Source organism: Stenella coeruleoalba (genome assembly GCF_951394435.1).
Source record: "Stenella coeruleoalba genome assembly, chromosome: 8".
Taxonomy (NCBI): Eukaryota; Metazoa; Chordata; class Mammalia; order Artiodactyla; family Delphinidae; genus Stenella; species Stenella coeruleoalba.
The window spans coordinates 8,234,432-8,248,305 of record NC_137154.1 but is presented as its reverse complement, the minus strand read 5'-3'; the positions used below and the strand labels follow the sequence as shown (position 1 = coordinate 8,248,305).

The 13,874-nt window shown below is 55.1% G+C and overlaps 1 protein-coding gene across 1 annotated transcript; it reads left to right on the top strand.

The window, feature by feature from the left end:
• Window positions 1-7,269: 7,269 nt before the first annotated feature.
• Window positions 7,270-8,981, top strand: COX8A (cytochrome c oxidase subunit 8A). Its single transcript, XM_079930203.1, has 2 exons — window positions 7,270-7,470; window positions 8,654-8,981. Exons 1-2 carry the CDS (start codon window positions 7,357-7,359, stop codon window positions 8,747-8,749), a joined length of 210 nt encoding a protein of 69 aa, XP_079786329.1. The 5' UTR covers window positions 7,270-7,356; the 3' UTR covers window positions 8,750-8,981.
• Window positions 8,982-13,874: the final 4,893 nt, after the last annotated feature.

The window sequence follows — 13,874 nt, the reverse complement described above, 5'->3', positions numbered from 1 at the left end:
CGGCAGGTTTATTCTCGTTTTTTCTGCTTTTCCCTCTCCAAGTGCAGCAGAGGTCGTTTCTCTAGCGCCCGAGGTCAAGGGTCTGGGACTGTAGGGGAGGCGCTGCAGAGGCGGCTGGAAGACTGGACAGCCCCATGCAGGCGTCTCGTTACTTGGCTGCGGCGAGGAAGAAAACTGGCATTTGGTGATTCCCTGCTCCGCCAGCGACCACTCACACTTGACCTTCATGGTGCTGGGCGCCAGGGCCGGATCTGCATCTGCCTGCAGTGCCCCAGCACATGGTCATGCCCCCGGACAGGATGTTGTTGACATCCAGGTCCTTGTGGATGTCGATGTCACCCTTCACGATTGCAGTCGTGGGTTGTCTTGTTGGTCCTGGTGGGCTCCATGCCTGGTCTTGAGGTCCTGTCTTCCCTCTCAGGGCCTGGCCAGTAGGGGCGCTTTCTCCTGAGAGAGGCCTGCCTTTTCTCCCATGCAGGGGGCTGCCCAGAAAGACGGGGACTGGAGTTGAGAAGGTCAATATCAAGGAATGTCTGCCCTGCGGGAGCAGAGACTCACCCACGGTGGAGGGCTGGAAGAGGGTCTTAGGACAGGGGTAGGGCCAGTGGTGATGACCTGCCTTCTCCAAGGGAGGAGGAAGCAGCCACAGTCATCTCATGCTCAAAGTCCAGGGCCACAGACCCCAGCTTTCCCTCCATGTCCCCTCATGATCTCCTGCCAGAGCCCTGGCTCCAAAGCCAGCAGCCCAGCTTAGCCCCCTCTGACCCAGGCCCTCTGAATCCCATCCCTGCCCAGGGTGGGAGCGCAGCACCCGCGGGGGCCCCGCTGCCACGTGCGCATGCACGCGGTCTCTGCATTGCCTGGGTCCTACCTGTGCAGAAGTGGACAAGGTGAACATGAAAGCCTGTCCTGGGGCTTTCGGGATCCCTGCTCTAAGAAGATGAACGTCTGCTACAGGCTGGCAGGGAAGGGCTGCCCTGTGCTCAGGGTAGGCCACCCCAAGGTTGGAGGGAGGAGGCCCTGAAGGAAAGGGACCAGGTGAGAAGGCTTGGAGCCGCCGGCAGAATGGGATTGGGGGGTGCAGCCATGAGCCAAGGTGTGAGAGCCGACCTGGAGGTGTCTGCAGCTGCCCGCGGGTGCCACCTGCCCTCCTCCACACATCTGAGGGTGCTGCCACCCCCGGGGTCCAGCATGATGCGTGGGGGGTGCGTTACACAGGGGCTTCAGGTGGAGCTGGGGAGGGGGTGCCAGGAAGTGGCCTGTACTCCTGGGGCAACCCGTGTCCTGAATGCTGGATACAAGGAACAGGAGGGGCAGGGACGTGGCAGGAGGGGTGTGGGGATCAGGGATGGGGCTCTCAGGTGCAGGGCCTTAGGGCCCTCTGGGGGCCTGGCTGTGACATGGGGTGTGGAGAGCAATGAAAAGTTATGGGGGCTCGCCCAGGGCTGGAGGTCACACGTCAGGAGTCCAGAGGTGGAGAGGGGACCCAGGGTTTGGAGTAGTGAGTCCAGCCTGGGGGCCCGGAAGTCAGAGGGCTCTGGACACGGGGTTCCAGCACAGTAGGGGTGAGACTGGGGGCCTGGTCCTCGCTGGTGTGGCCAGAGGCACACAGCCTCAGCACTGGCTTGGATGTCACCCATGTGGCAGGAAGGTTCAATGTCTTGAACGTGACCTGAGTGGTCCTCATCTTCTTGCTGTCCTCATCTTCGAGTTGAGTGGGGCCTTGATGAGCAGTGCCCAGTGCCCCTCCCAGGCCACACACAGCTTGTAGAAGCTGTGGTGCAGATCTCCGTGTCGTCCTAGTTGGTGATGATGCCATGCTCCGTGGGGTGCTTGAGCAAAAGGATGCTGCGCTTGCTCTGGGCCTCTTGCCCACTTACGAGTCCTGGTCCAAGCCCATCGTGACGCCCTGGGGAGCTGGGGAAGGAGACCTTGGGTGTGCTTGGGGGGTCACCCGTCCCAGCAGCCCTCCCCTTCTGTGGGTCTCCAGTTTACCCATCTGTACTATGGAGTAGGGGCCGTGGGCAGGCAGACTTGGAGACCTGGGTGCCGTGACTGCACAGGTGTGGGGGACCTCCACCAAGCCAGCGCCATAGTCACACCCGAGCTGGCTCGTCACACTTGGCCGCTGGCTGTGGGCTGCAGGCAGGAAGGGGTCAACTACCACCTGGCTCCAGGCGGGCACCCCCCACCCCAGCCCACAGCCTCCTTGTGCCTTGACAGCTGCACCTTTCCAGCCAGCTGTGGGATGCCTAGGCCAGGACAGCTGAGTCCCCCCTGGGGAGGGCAGCACCCTGGCCCTGCCCCCTGCCCTCACCCTCCCATGTTGCTCCGCCCCCGACAGCTGTGTCCTGGCCTGCCCTGGATGTCTGGCTCCTGGTGACAGCTGTGCCCCAGGAAGAGCAGATGGGACCCTGCTCCGTTCGTGTTCCACCCCCGCCCTGGGGGCTCTTTGCTCCTTGTTGAGGACAACCCAGACCAGGGCCGACTCTTCCTAACCCTTTCTCCCCTTTTTTGCGTGAAAGCCCCCATTTTTAATTTCTCTGTGCGACCCCTAGCAGTTATAGAACTACTATTGTGACTGGCAGTAACAGAGGTACTACTTTGATAGGAATAGCAAGGGGAGCAGTTTCACAGCTGCGTGTGAAAGCAACATTTATGTCACACTTTATAACAAGTGTGAGTTACATTTAATTGATGTAGTGGAAGGAGCATGGACTTTGGGGTTCAGACCTGGATTTGAATCTTGGAGAACTCATTCAACAGGTATGAACTGCGTACCTGCTGTTTGCTGAGCACTGGGTATACGTCGGCAAATAAAGCAGATGTGACCTTCCTCTACCTCGTGGAGTGTACAGTCTGGTGGGAGTGGAGGGAGAGGGTGGCCAGAAGACCTCTTTGAGAATCCTGTTCACGGGCTCTGTGACCCTGAAAGTTATCTAATCTCTCTGGGCCTGTTTCCTCATCAAAGAAGCGGGCAGGCATTCCTTGCTGAGTTATTGCAAAGATTAAAATAAATCCCCTCCCTCTTCTTGAACCCTCCTCTTTGGACACTGGGCTCTTCCTGAGGCTCTACAAGGGCATCCTGCTGTTACCCCCGCCGTAGGGAGACAGTCCCCACCGGCCTATAGAGAGGCAGCTGTTGCCCTCAGAGGCCTGGGAGGGGTCTCTTCACACTATAGCCCCGGGGCTCTGTGCCCAGCACTCACTTGACGTGCCAGGAGGGGAGTTCAGGCCAGTGGGGAGACTGGAGACCCCTAGCTCAGGTTCAGACCAGCTCTGTGTCAGATGCTCTGTGAGGTAGCAAACTCCAGAAGGTGTGTGTGTTTGGGGTGGGGGGTCAGGTCTGACCCCCTCCCTAGGTCTCACAGCTCCATATTTGGAGAGACCAATGGTTGAGCCAGAGCCTTTAATGGACGGGGACCAAGCCAGGGGTGGGGTCACCTGGTGTTTCTCTAACCCGTGTATGGCCAGGAGGTTCTGGGGGTCAGCCCTGGGATGGGGCACCTGGGATCTTCCCAGTCCATATATGACCATCAGGGACTGGGGACCTGGATTGTGACATGGGTCTCAGGAGTAAGGACCAGCTCCTCCACCCATCCCCAAGGCTTGGGATCTATTCCTACTGCTCCATTCAGGGAAGGGGGTGGGGTGGGGGGACAGCTTGGGCCCTTGGATCAGAGCCAGGACCCAGGCTGGGATCTCTAGGCCTCATCATGACGCAGGAGAGACTCCCAGCAATACGAGTGTAGTGGGCAGTCCTGGGGTAGGAGAATGAGGTCCCCATCCTTGCAGACAGCACAGCAGTTGCCAGGGTGTTAGAAGAAATCCCTGCCTCCCAGAGAGTGTGTCACCCACAGGGCAAACTTCCCTCCCTGCAACAGTGAGCCCCCTTCTCCATGCTTGCCTTTTTTTTTTTTTTAAATAAATTTATTTATTGTATTTGTTTATTTTTGGCTGCGTTGGGTCTCTGTTGCTGCGCGCAGGCTCTCTGTAGTTGCGGTGAGCAGGGGCTGCTCTTCATCGTGGTGCTCGGCCTTCTCATTGCAGTGGCTTCTCTTGTTGCAGAGCACAGGCTCTAGGCGCGTGGGCTTCAGTAGTTGTGGCTTGCGGGCTCTAGAGCACAGGCTCAGCAGTTGTGGCGCAAAGGCATGTGGGATCCTGCTGGACCAGGGCTCGAACCCGTGTCCCCTGCATTGTCAGGTGGATTCTTGACCACTGCACCACCAGGGAAGTCCCAATCCTTGCTTATTCTAATGCCAAAGGAAGTGCCCAAAGGACTGGCCTCATGATCCAGTGGTTAAGACCCCGCATTTCCACTGCAGGGGGCGCAGGTTCGATCCCTAGTTGGGGCAGTAAGATCCTGCGTGCTGCAGGCCATGGCCAAAAAAAAAAAAAAAGTGCCCAATGTGCAATATTGGAAAATGCAGCAGAAAAAGACCATTTTCCTGCCATCATCTAGAGAGCACTACTGTTCACAACTTGCATGTGTCCTTCCAGACTTTTATCTCTGCATATCTATTTCCCTAGGGATGTTTTCTTTGTTTTAGAAAAACAAGATCCTATCACCCATTATGTTTTCCTTGCTTTTTTCTTATCTGTTTTAAAACTTTTTTAACTGAAGTGTAACAGGCATACAGAAAAGTGCACAAGTCGTGAATGTCCAGCCACTCATGATGGAATTATCACGGGTGGACGCATTCTTGTAACCAGCCCCCAGAAGCCCCTTCATGCCTCTCCCGATCCTATGCCCTCCTTCTTCCCCCAGGATCCCCACCACCTGACTCCCCGCCCACCACAATAGCTTAGTCCTGCCTGCAGTTGCACTCTATATAAACAGGACCACACAGTCTGTGCTCTTGGACATCTGACCTCTTCTGCTCAACATTATATTTGTGGGAACCATCCATGTTGCAGCTGTAGTTTGTTCATTTTCACTGCTGTATAGTGTTTCATTATATAAAATACCACCTGGGTTCACTGCTTTCTTGTTGATAGACTGTCCCTAGTTTTGGGGAGGGGTGGGCTGCTGGGGGACTGGGGAGAGAGCAGAGACGTTGGTATTAATCCAGCTGCCTTATTTAACCTCTGCAAGCCTCCTTCCTCCTCTCTGACAGGAGTTCTGAAAGAAGTCACATCACAGGGGCCACGAGGAAAGCCCTGGAACAGAGCACAGGGGTACCAGCTCAACATACATTCACTCTTTTTCCTCTAGACGCAGGCGGAGGAGAGGAACATGAGATTCCTCAAGGGAGTAACCCAGGGAACCACAGAAAGGCCATCCCTTCCCAAAGCCTCTCCAGGGCTCTTGCCTGGCAGTACTCTAATCTGGGCGTTATTACTTTGTTCACAGGACAAAAGCCTGACAAAGCCCCTGTAGGGCCGCAGGGAGGTCCCTGTCCCTTCATTCTCCCAGGGGCAGGCAGCTGGGGTCTGGGTCTCCCAGCCCTGTGTGCCTAGGCTATGCCCCTTGGGATGTGGGGGGAGGTGCTTAGAAGCATCTGTCCTGGGCTGTTTGCATCTGTCCTGGGCTGTTTGCCAGGGCCCAGGGCAGGGTGAGGGCAGGGGGCCTGGTAGCTGGTGGTGAGGCTGGACCAAGACTGCTGGACATTAACAATACTCACAAATAGGGTGGGGGAGATGGGGAAGGGTGGAGAAGGGCCCTGGATGGCTCAGGGCCTGGGAGCCCACCTCTCCAGAAGAAGCTCAGACACAGACCGCCCTCTGGGGCACTCTGGGTCCATTCCCACCTCTCTGTGAGTACACCCCTTCTCCCATGGGGCCAAGGCTTTTCCTCCAAAGCCCCTGTTTTCCGGGTCCCTTGCCGCCTCACCTCATCCCCATCCCCTTTAGCAGCCTTTGATGCTATTGACCACAATATCAAAACTGGAACTGCTGGAACTTCCCCCTCTTGGCGGTAACTTTTGTGGTGGTTAAAAGCATGGGTTTTGGAGTGGATAGACCTGCCCTGGAATCCTGGCTAGGCAGCCTTGGAGCTGCGTGACCTTGAGCAGGTCACCCAGTTCTCCAGGCTTATTTCCTCATTTGTAAAACATTTGAAATAATAACAGCATCTCCCTTGTGACATTGTTGTGAAGGTGGAGTGAGATTATATAGGTAAGGCCTGGCTCAGTGGCTGGCCCCTCACCCCCTTTCCTGTTCTCCTCTACCTATTGTTCAGTCTCCTGCAATTCATAAACGTTCTCTGAGTGTGTGCCAGGCCCTTTGGAGACAGTGGTGAACCAGATACAGGCTCTGCCCTCACATGGCTCCCAGCCTAGAGACAGGGATCACTCCCGTGGGCAGGGGCTGCTGAGCACAGAGGCGGCACAGGCCTGGGGTGGCCGGGGAAGGCTTCCTGAGGCAGTACCACCCCTGTTACTTCCTATCATATCATCGCACTTTCAATAGCTTCTCATTAAGTGTTCGTCTCTTGTCTGTCTCTTACCTCTGGAATGTCAGTTCTGTGGTAAGGGAGTCCTTGTTCACCTTGTTCACTGTGTGTCTAGAACAGTTCCTGGCAGATGGTAGGGGCTAGGAAACATTTGATGAATAAAGTAAGCTGTAACAGTTAGTGGAAGCCTGGGAGTAGGAGCTGGAGTGGTGAAAAAGGAAGGCTATGTAGGTAAGAGCTGAAAAAGTGTTCTGTAGAACGTAAGATACAAAGAAGCAAAAGGCTTGGGGGTGGTGGGAGGAACCAAAGAGCAAGGAGGAAGGTGTGGAATACTTAGAGATGAGGCTGGAGAATGACGTCCGGGAATTGGGACTTTGTCTGGTAAGCAATGAGGAGCTTTCAAATTAGGTGTATGACTTGGTTAGATTTATGTTTAAAGAGAAAGGAGGAAGGGAGGGAGGAAGGTCGGCTGCTACTGCATGGAGACTGGAATTGGAGAGGGTAATAGTAAAGGGGGAGAGTTCATTTAAGAGGTTAGTGTCAGGCGGTCGGACCAGAAATAATGGAGTCCTGGCAGGGAGAGGGGATTTCTGAGTAGAGATTTGAGAATGAATGGAGGGAGGAGTCAAGAGTGCCGCCTAGGTTTCTGGCTTATGTGATTGGGTGGACCACAGATGTCACTCACGAAGATAGGGGGCTTTGGAGGCGGGGCATAACCGAAAGGAACGCCCCCTATGTGCCCCGCCCATCGGTGGTAGGATGGCGTCGATTGGCTGTTTCGAGGAAGGCGCCAAAAACGGACAAGGGCGGGCGAGAGGTGTATCCTTACGTCACTTCCTAGGGACATCCGGGCCCCTCTTTTCCCGGCCCCACAGCTGCGGAACTTCCGGCTGGGGCCGCCACCTTGACTTCGCGACCTTGGGTTCCGGCTACCAGCTACCTGCAGTCTCCTCAGTGTAGTCATGTCCGTGCTGACTCCACTGCTGCTGAGGGGCCTGATAGGCCCGGCCCGGCGGCTCCCCGTGCCGCGGGCCCAGATCCATTCCAAGCCGCCGCGGGAGCAGCTCGGGACCACGGTGAGGAGCGGGCCGGGAAGGGCATGGGAGATGCCGCCGGCCGCACTTGGTGTCCCGCGGCAGGTTGGGGGCCCGCCGGGTCTGGCGCGCTGCACCTCGCGGCCCGCAGCGTAACGGGGAGCGGCAGTGCTGGTTTGGGTCTGGAGGGGGCGAACGAGGGGATGGTGCCCGGGCGACAGTCGCTGTTCAGTCAGCCCCAGGGTCTCGGGTCACACCGTGTCAGTGCAGCCCTGTCGCTTCCTCGCTGTGCGGTCTCGAGCAAGCTTCCTTAGCCCTCTCTGAACCTGTTTACCCGTCGGTTCATTGGGGGATGCCTGACGGCTGTCAGCGCTGTCATTGCTACCGCTTTTATTTATTTGGGGTGGGGAAGAGGACCCCAACAGGCTTTAGTAATTCCCAGAAACGTGGGAGAGTTTAACCCTTAGTGACTTTCACCTGTTTGGCGCATTTCTACATTTGCCTCAGTGGCAGAACTCGGCCGTGAGTGCGAGTCTTCATTGTCCAGGTTAGTGGGCTTCCGGTTAGGAGCAGAGCCCGGAGAGCGCTGCGGCGGAGGAAATAACAGTGACGGTAATTGCAGCTGAGTGCCTGCCGGGTGCCGGGCGCCGTGCTAAGACTGCTGTGCTGGGCTCATTCGGTCCTCCCAGTCACCCCAAGAAAGGGCCCTTTTCTCCATTTCGTGGCTGAGGGAGCGGAAGTTTAGGAGCAGTGTATTGACTTGTCAGAGTCACACCTTCAGTGGCAAAGAAGGAATTTGAACTGCAGTCTGACTCCAGGTTGTGCTGTGATCTTAACTGCTATCGGGAATATGGAAGTGGCTTTAAAAAACGCTTATCTCTAGCCCCAAAGGTTTGGGAAGGGAGGGCTTTTTAAGACAAGGAAGGGGAGGTGCATTGTTTTAGAGTTATTGGTCTGTGCGAGGTCCCTGGGTCCCAACAGACCAGCTTTGCTCCTGTCCCTTCACTTTATCATCTGGTGGTGGATTTCCCCTAAGCCAGGCTGACCCCCACCCCATATCTGACCCTTTACCTTAAGGCCTAGAGTGGGCCTTGGATGCTCTGGCCCTCCTCTGGAGCCTGAATCTTGACTCCTGGAGGGGGCTGTCTGGGCAGACTGCTTGGACTACGAGAAGCCTGGGGGAATCCTGACTCTGAGGGTTCCTTTTTTCTTGTGCTCTGTGTAGGATATCGCCATTGGGCTCACCTCCTGCTTCCTGTGTTTCCTCCTGCCGTCGGGCTGGGTCCTGTCTCACCTGGAGAGCTACAAGAAGCGGGAGTGACAGGAGCTGTCCTCCCCCTCAGCCTGTGACCTGAGCACCCGGCCTGTCCTGATCATGTCTGCTGCCTTCCTGGCCGGCCTCCCCGGGATCCCGTCCTTCAGTGACAGGGCCCTCTTCTGCAGTCGTGACCTCTTCATTCCTCCATGTTGACATCCTGGGACCACATGTATCCGTTTAGAAGGCCCTGCTCGGTAGGGCCTCCCTTGTAACAATAAAGCCTGTTTAAACCCTGCTTCAGAGGGAATTCCCTGGCGGTCCAGTGGTTAGGACTCCGCTCTTTCATTGCTGAGGGCCCGGGGTCAATCCCTGGTCAGGGAACTAAGATCCTGCAAGCTGTGTGGCGTGACCAAAAAATAAATAAATACATAAACCCCGCTTCAGAAACTCATCATGCCTTTGGCCTGGGCTCCTGCCTCCATACTTGAGCTGAGGATGGTGTTGGGTGGGGTGTGGAGAAGAGGGCCTGGCTGGCTGCCTGGCCCTGCCGGCTCACTGCCCTGTGGTAGGTCCAGGGTGCTCAGCTGTTCTCCTCGATACCTGGAAGTGGTGCTTCCATTGCGTGCTTTCCTCTGTAAATGTTTTCTGGCTTCTGTGGAAAACAAATCCTGTTGTCGTCCGGCAGCCTTTCTCGCTCCCCCTCTAGTCCTCTTGGTCGTACCAAGCTCGGGGCTCTGTGTCTGTGTCTGCCCTCTCCCAGTGGGGCCGGCTCTGCAGCTGGAAGCCCGTTCTCTGTGGGGCCGGACTTCCCTGTCCTCTTTGGTCGGTGGGCTTCAGCCATTTCTCAGGTGCTTGTTGCCCTTCCTAGTTGCAGGTGGGCAACGTTACAGTATCTTGCATTTTTATGTCAACCTGGGGCCCCTTTCCTTTTAGCACCGTATCTGTGCACTGACTGGCTTCCTTGTTCTCTTCCTGCCTGCTTCCCTGTGTCCTCCCCTACTCGGCTTGGAGAGCTTGCTGCTCTTCCATCCATCCCAAGGGCCCTTCCTCAGTGATTCTTCCTGGGGCGCCTCTTAGCTGGGACAGGCATGTGAAGCACTTCCCACTGCACTGGAATTCTGACTGCCAGTGTCTGGAAGGAAGGCTCTGACCTGCTGGACCCACCCCTGGAGGCGGACAGGGCTTTAGTTCTCTGCATCCTCTTTGCTGGGGTGACATGAATGATTTCTGAGCAGACACAGGTTCAGCGTCCCCTGTGGAGCTGCTGGATGGTGGGCAAAGACGCCAGGTGAGAGCTGAGGGGCTCTAGGTTGTGGTTGCTTTAGACCCTGCGAGTCAGAACATGCGTCTTGCCAGCCCCTTTTGCAGGGCTCGCTTTATGTTGACAGGAGCTGAAGGGGGACCCTGCTCTCCCTCCCTTGTCTAGCCTTTCCTGGCCTTTTTGTGTGGTGTCCAGTGATGCCTGGTTGCTGTGGGCACAGATTAGGCTGTGAGCTGTCTTGAGTTTCTGTGGTAGCTCCACTGCCCTGCCAAGGGTTTGATTGGGTGTCCCCCATTTTTGCGCCCCTGGATCCCAAAGGGACACAGTGGTCCCCTTGGCCCAGGAGGGCTACCTTAGCCTGAAGCTGTGCGTCTTGAGCCGCCTCTGAGACTGACGGGAAGCCAGTGGTTACAGGCCAGATCTTCAGGACCCGGTCTGAGAAAGCCCTTAGGAAGCCTAATAGCACCTCCAGCCATTGTGCTCCCACACCTGCTGGGTGCTGCAGCGTGCTGAAGGGGGGCAGGGTCGTAGACTTGAGGGTGGGTGGGAGAGTTTTGGATGTGAGTGAGCCGTCATGCTTGGACCACATCTTCCCCTTGTTCTCAGTGGAGCCACTAAGCTTAAATCTGGTCACCTTTCTGTGTCCCTCTCTTATCCCTAACCAAGTCAGAGGCCGAGGGGCCATTCTTTGTAGCAAAAGCAAGGCTCCTTGTGCTCCCAAAGAGCATTTTCTGTGTCTGAGGGTGTCTTGTCAGATCCTGAGTCCGGATGGGTGGAGGTCTGTCCTGATGTGCACACCGGGCGGGGTGGAGGGGTGGGGGGGTGGTTACAGTCATGGCAGATGATATAATGCACAGAATAGTGGGCTGGGAGGAGGCCTGGCTTTGAGGCCTGGCTTGGCCATTTACTATATGACCTTGAGCAAGTCATTTAGCCTCTCCGGGTCTCAGTTTTCACGATTGTAAAACGAAGGTGGCGATGTGGCAGGAAGAATAATGTCTTCCCCAAGATGTCCGTGCTGCCCTAATCCCTGGAACCTTGTGAATATGTTACCTTCATGGCAAAGGGGACTTTGCAGATGTGATTAAAATTAGGCATGTTGAAATGGGAGGTTATCCCCTGGGCCCAGTGTAATCACATGGGTCCTTAAGGTGGACGGGGAAGGCAGATACTTCGCATCTCAGAGATGCCACCTTGAGGACTCTGCCTGCCTTGGGGCTTTGAAGATGGAGAAAGTTGGCCGTGCTCCAAGGAATGCAGTGGCCTCTAGAAGCTGGGAACAGCTCTCAGTTTACAGCCAGCAAGGACATGAGGACCTCAGCCCCAGAGCTGCAAGAAACTGAATTCTGCTAATAGAATCTGCATGAGTGGGAAGCAGATTCTCCCTCAGAGCCCCTGAAAGGGAACATAGCCTACAGATACCTTGATTTTAGTCTGATGAAACCATTCCAGACCTCTGACCTCTAAGACTGTAAAATTATACATTTGTATTGTTCTAAACCACTAAGCTTGTGGTGATTTGTTGTGACAGCAATAAGGAGACAACTGTGTCACTCTCCCGGTGCTGTGAGGCGCTCAGAGGAGAGCTGGCACCAGTGGCTGGATCCTCAACAGACTTGAGCTGAATTGCAACGTGAGGCATTTGCAGCAGGAAGGTGCCCCACGGAGCGTGGGTGGTGTGAGTCGGGGGGTGGCGGGGCTCTCCCTTTGCCGCCTCTGCCCCTCCTCTGCTTGCTTCCTGCCTTAGGTGGTGTGAACCCTGCAGGCAAGTATCCACCCAGCCAGTGGCCCTGAAGTACAGCCCCTGCTCAGCCTCATCAGCCTGGGTGCACCATCAGAGCCTCCCTAGACCGTGATTTTGGAGCTGGCAGCCTGTGGACCGTTGTGCATTCCTGCAGCGGCATCTCCAGAGGTCCCTTTCTGGGCTGGGCACGCCCCCACGCCTCCCACTTGGGCAGCTGCCTGACTCCCAAGCCTGTCTTGGGAAGGATCACTGGGGCCTCATCTTTGGTGCACCTTGAGCCTTTCTCCTGGCCATGACCCCCCTGTGAGGACTGTGGCTTTCCCAAGGCCCATACCATGTCCTGTTGCCTGGCCCCTTCCCCTGAGAGGTTGGGTGGGCCTGGAAGCCTTGTGGCTCTCTAGGGCCTCTGTGCTGTTCCATAAACTCTTCCTCTGTGGCTGAGGTTTCAAAGTCCCTGGGTCCTGGTACGGGGTCTCCTCTCCCTCCACCTGACAGAATCCTAGGGACAGGGGTGTGGGGTCTGGACACGTGCCAAGCCTGTGCAGAGGCATCTGTGCCTTGTCGGTTCTACGGAAAAAGTCCTGAGCTGCTGCCTGTCCCCTTTGTGACTATTTCCAACAGCAGCCTGAACCCAAGCACCAGTGCTGCATATTTCATTATAGGCTTCAGCAGGCAGGACCAGCAGTGCTGGACCATTTCTGGGTTTGCAAATTGGGAGGCAGAGACGTTTATCGTCCGGAGCTATGCTGGTGATTCCTGGCAAATGTGCTGTTGGGTTTTAGACGCTTCAGGATAGAGAATCAAAACCTGAAAATGGTAAAAAGTACCAGGAGAGATGGAATGAGGGTAAGAGAACAGTTATTAACTACTAAATAAATTGGCATGGAAAAGAGTGGGGCAAAAGTTGACCATCCTGGGCTGGATTAAGAGCCAAAGTTTCCCCCTGGGCATTTCCTTCCCATTCTGCCTGACAAGAGGGGGAAAGTGGGCAGCAGGTAGGAGGACCCCTCATTTACACACCCTGCATAGATTGAGGGTGCAGGTCTGTTCCTCAAGCCCCAGACCCTTGTGTGGGAGGGAGGCATTTACTTGGCGTTGGCAGCCTGCCTGCAGTCCAGCACTGGGCCACAGATGGATTCCTTCTCACTCTCCAGAGTGTGAGTTCTCTGTCCCCGCCATTAATCCCAATCCCAACTCCCCCTGAATGCCCCCCACCCCTCAGACTCCCTATCACAGTAAGGAGTGGGGGTAAGGGTGGAGTTGTCTTATAGTTATTTTAAAAATTTTGTAAAGCCAAATAGAAATCAAGTTTTTGTCATCAACTATCTTAGCTCATTTGGTAATACCAGTGCTACTGACTGAAGATCTGATTGGCAGTTACAGATTGCATTGTTAAAATTGGGAAAAGGAATGAACACTTTGGTAGGCATGGAATCCAAACAGGGTGGCCCTTTGCTTCCTTGAGTTTAGAAGCAACCCCAAGGCTCAGTGACCCAATAAATAATAATTTGTAATGCGGCTGGGACACAGACTTGGCATTTGTAGCGTTGCTGTGAGAGAGCCACTGTGGGCTGTGTGGTGAGCCTGGGCACCAAATGCCCCTGCTCCAGGGCTGGATGTAGCTGATAAAGACATTAGATCACATTCCGCTCCTGTATTGTCACGAACCGAGGGATTTGATTGGAGCTCTGGCACGGCCTTCTCAACTGCTAACAGACCACCTCACTTCATGAAAAAAGGCCCTCCATAGTGAAAAGCTGACAGCCAGAGCCCCAGACTGTAACCTCTCTAAATAACAGCATCTTTAGCATCCAAGCCTTGCTACTTTTTAAGTTTTAGTTTTAGATAATTCACAATTTTAATAGAATACACAGAAAGATCCTGTCTACCTTTTACCCGCTTTTACCCTCTGGGTAACATCTTGCATTTGAAACTATAGTACAGAACATTCCAGGATACGTATATATAATCAAGATAAAGAACATTTCCATCTCCATAAGGATTCTCTCCTATTTCCTTTTTACAATCACAGCCACCTCCCTGCTGCCCCCTACTCCTCCCTAGCCCTTGGCAACCACTAATCTGTTTTCCATTCTTATCAACTCCTTTCTTAAAAAAACCCAAAAAACCAAACACCCTGATTTTCTCATAACCAGAAGGGCAGGGAGTCCAAAGTTAGGTCC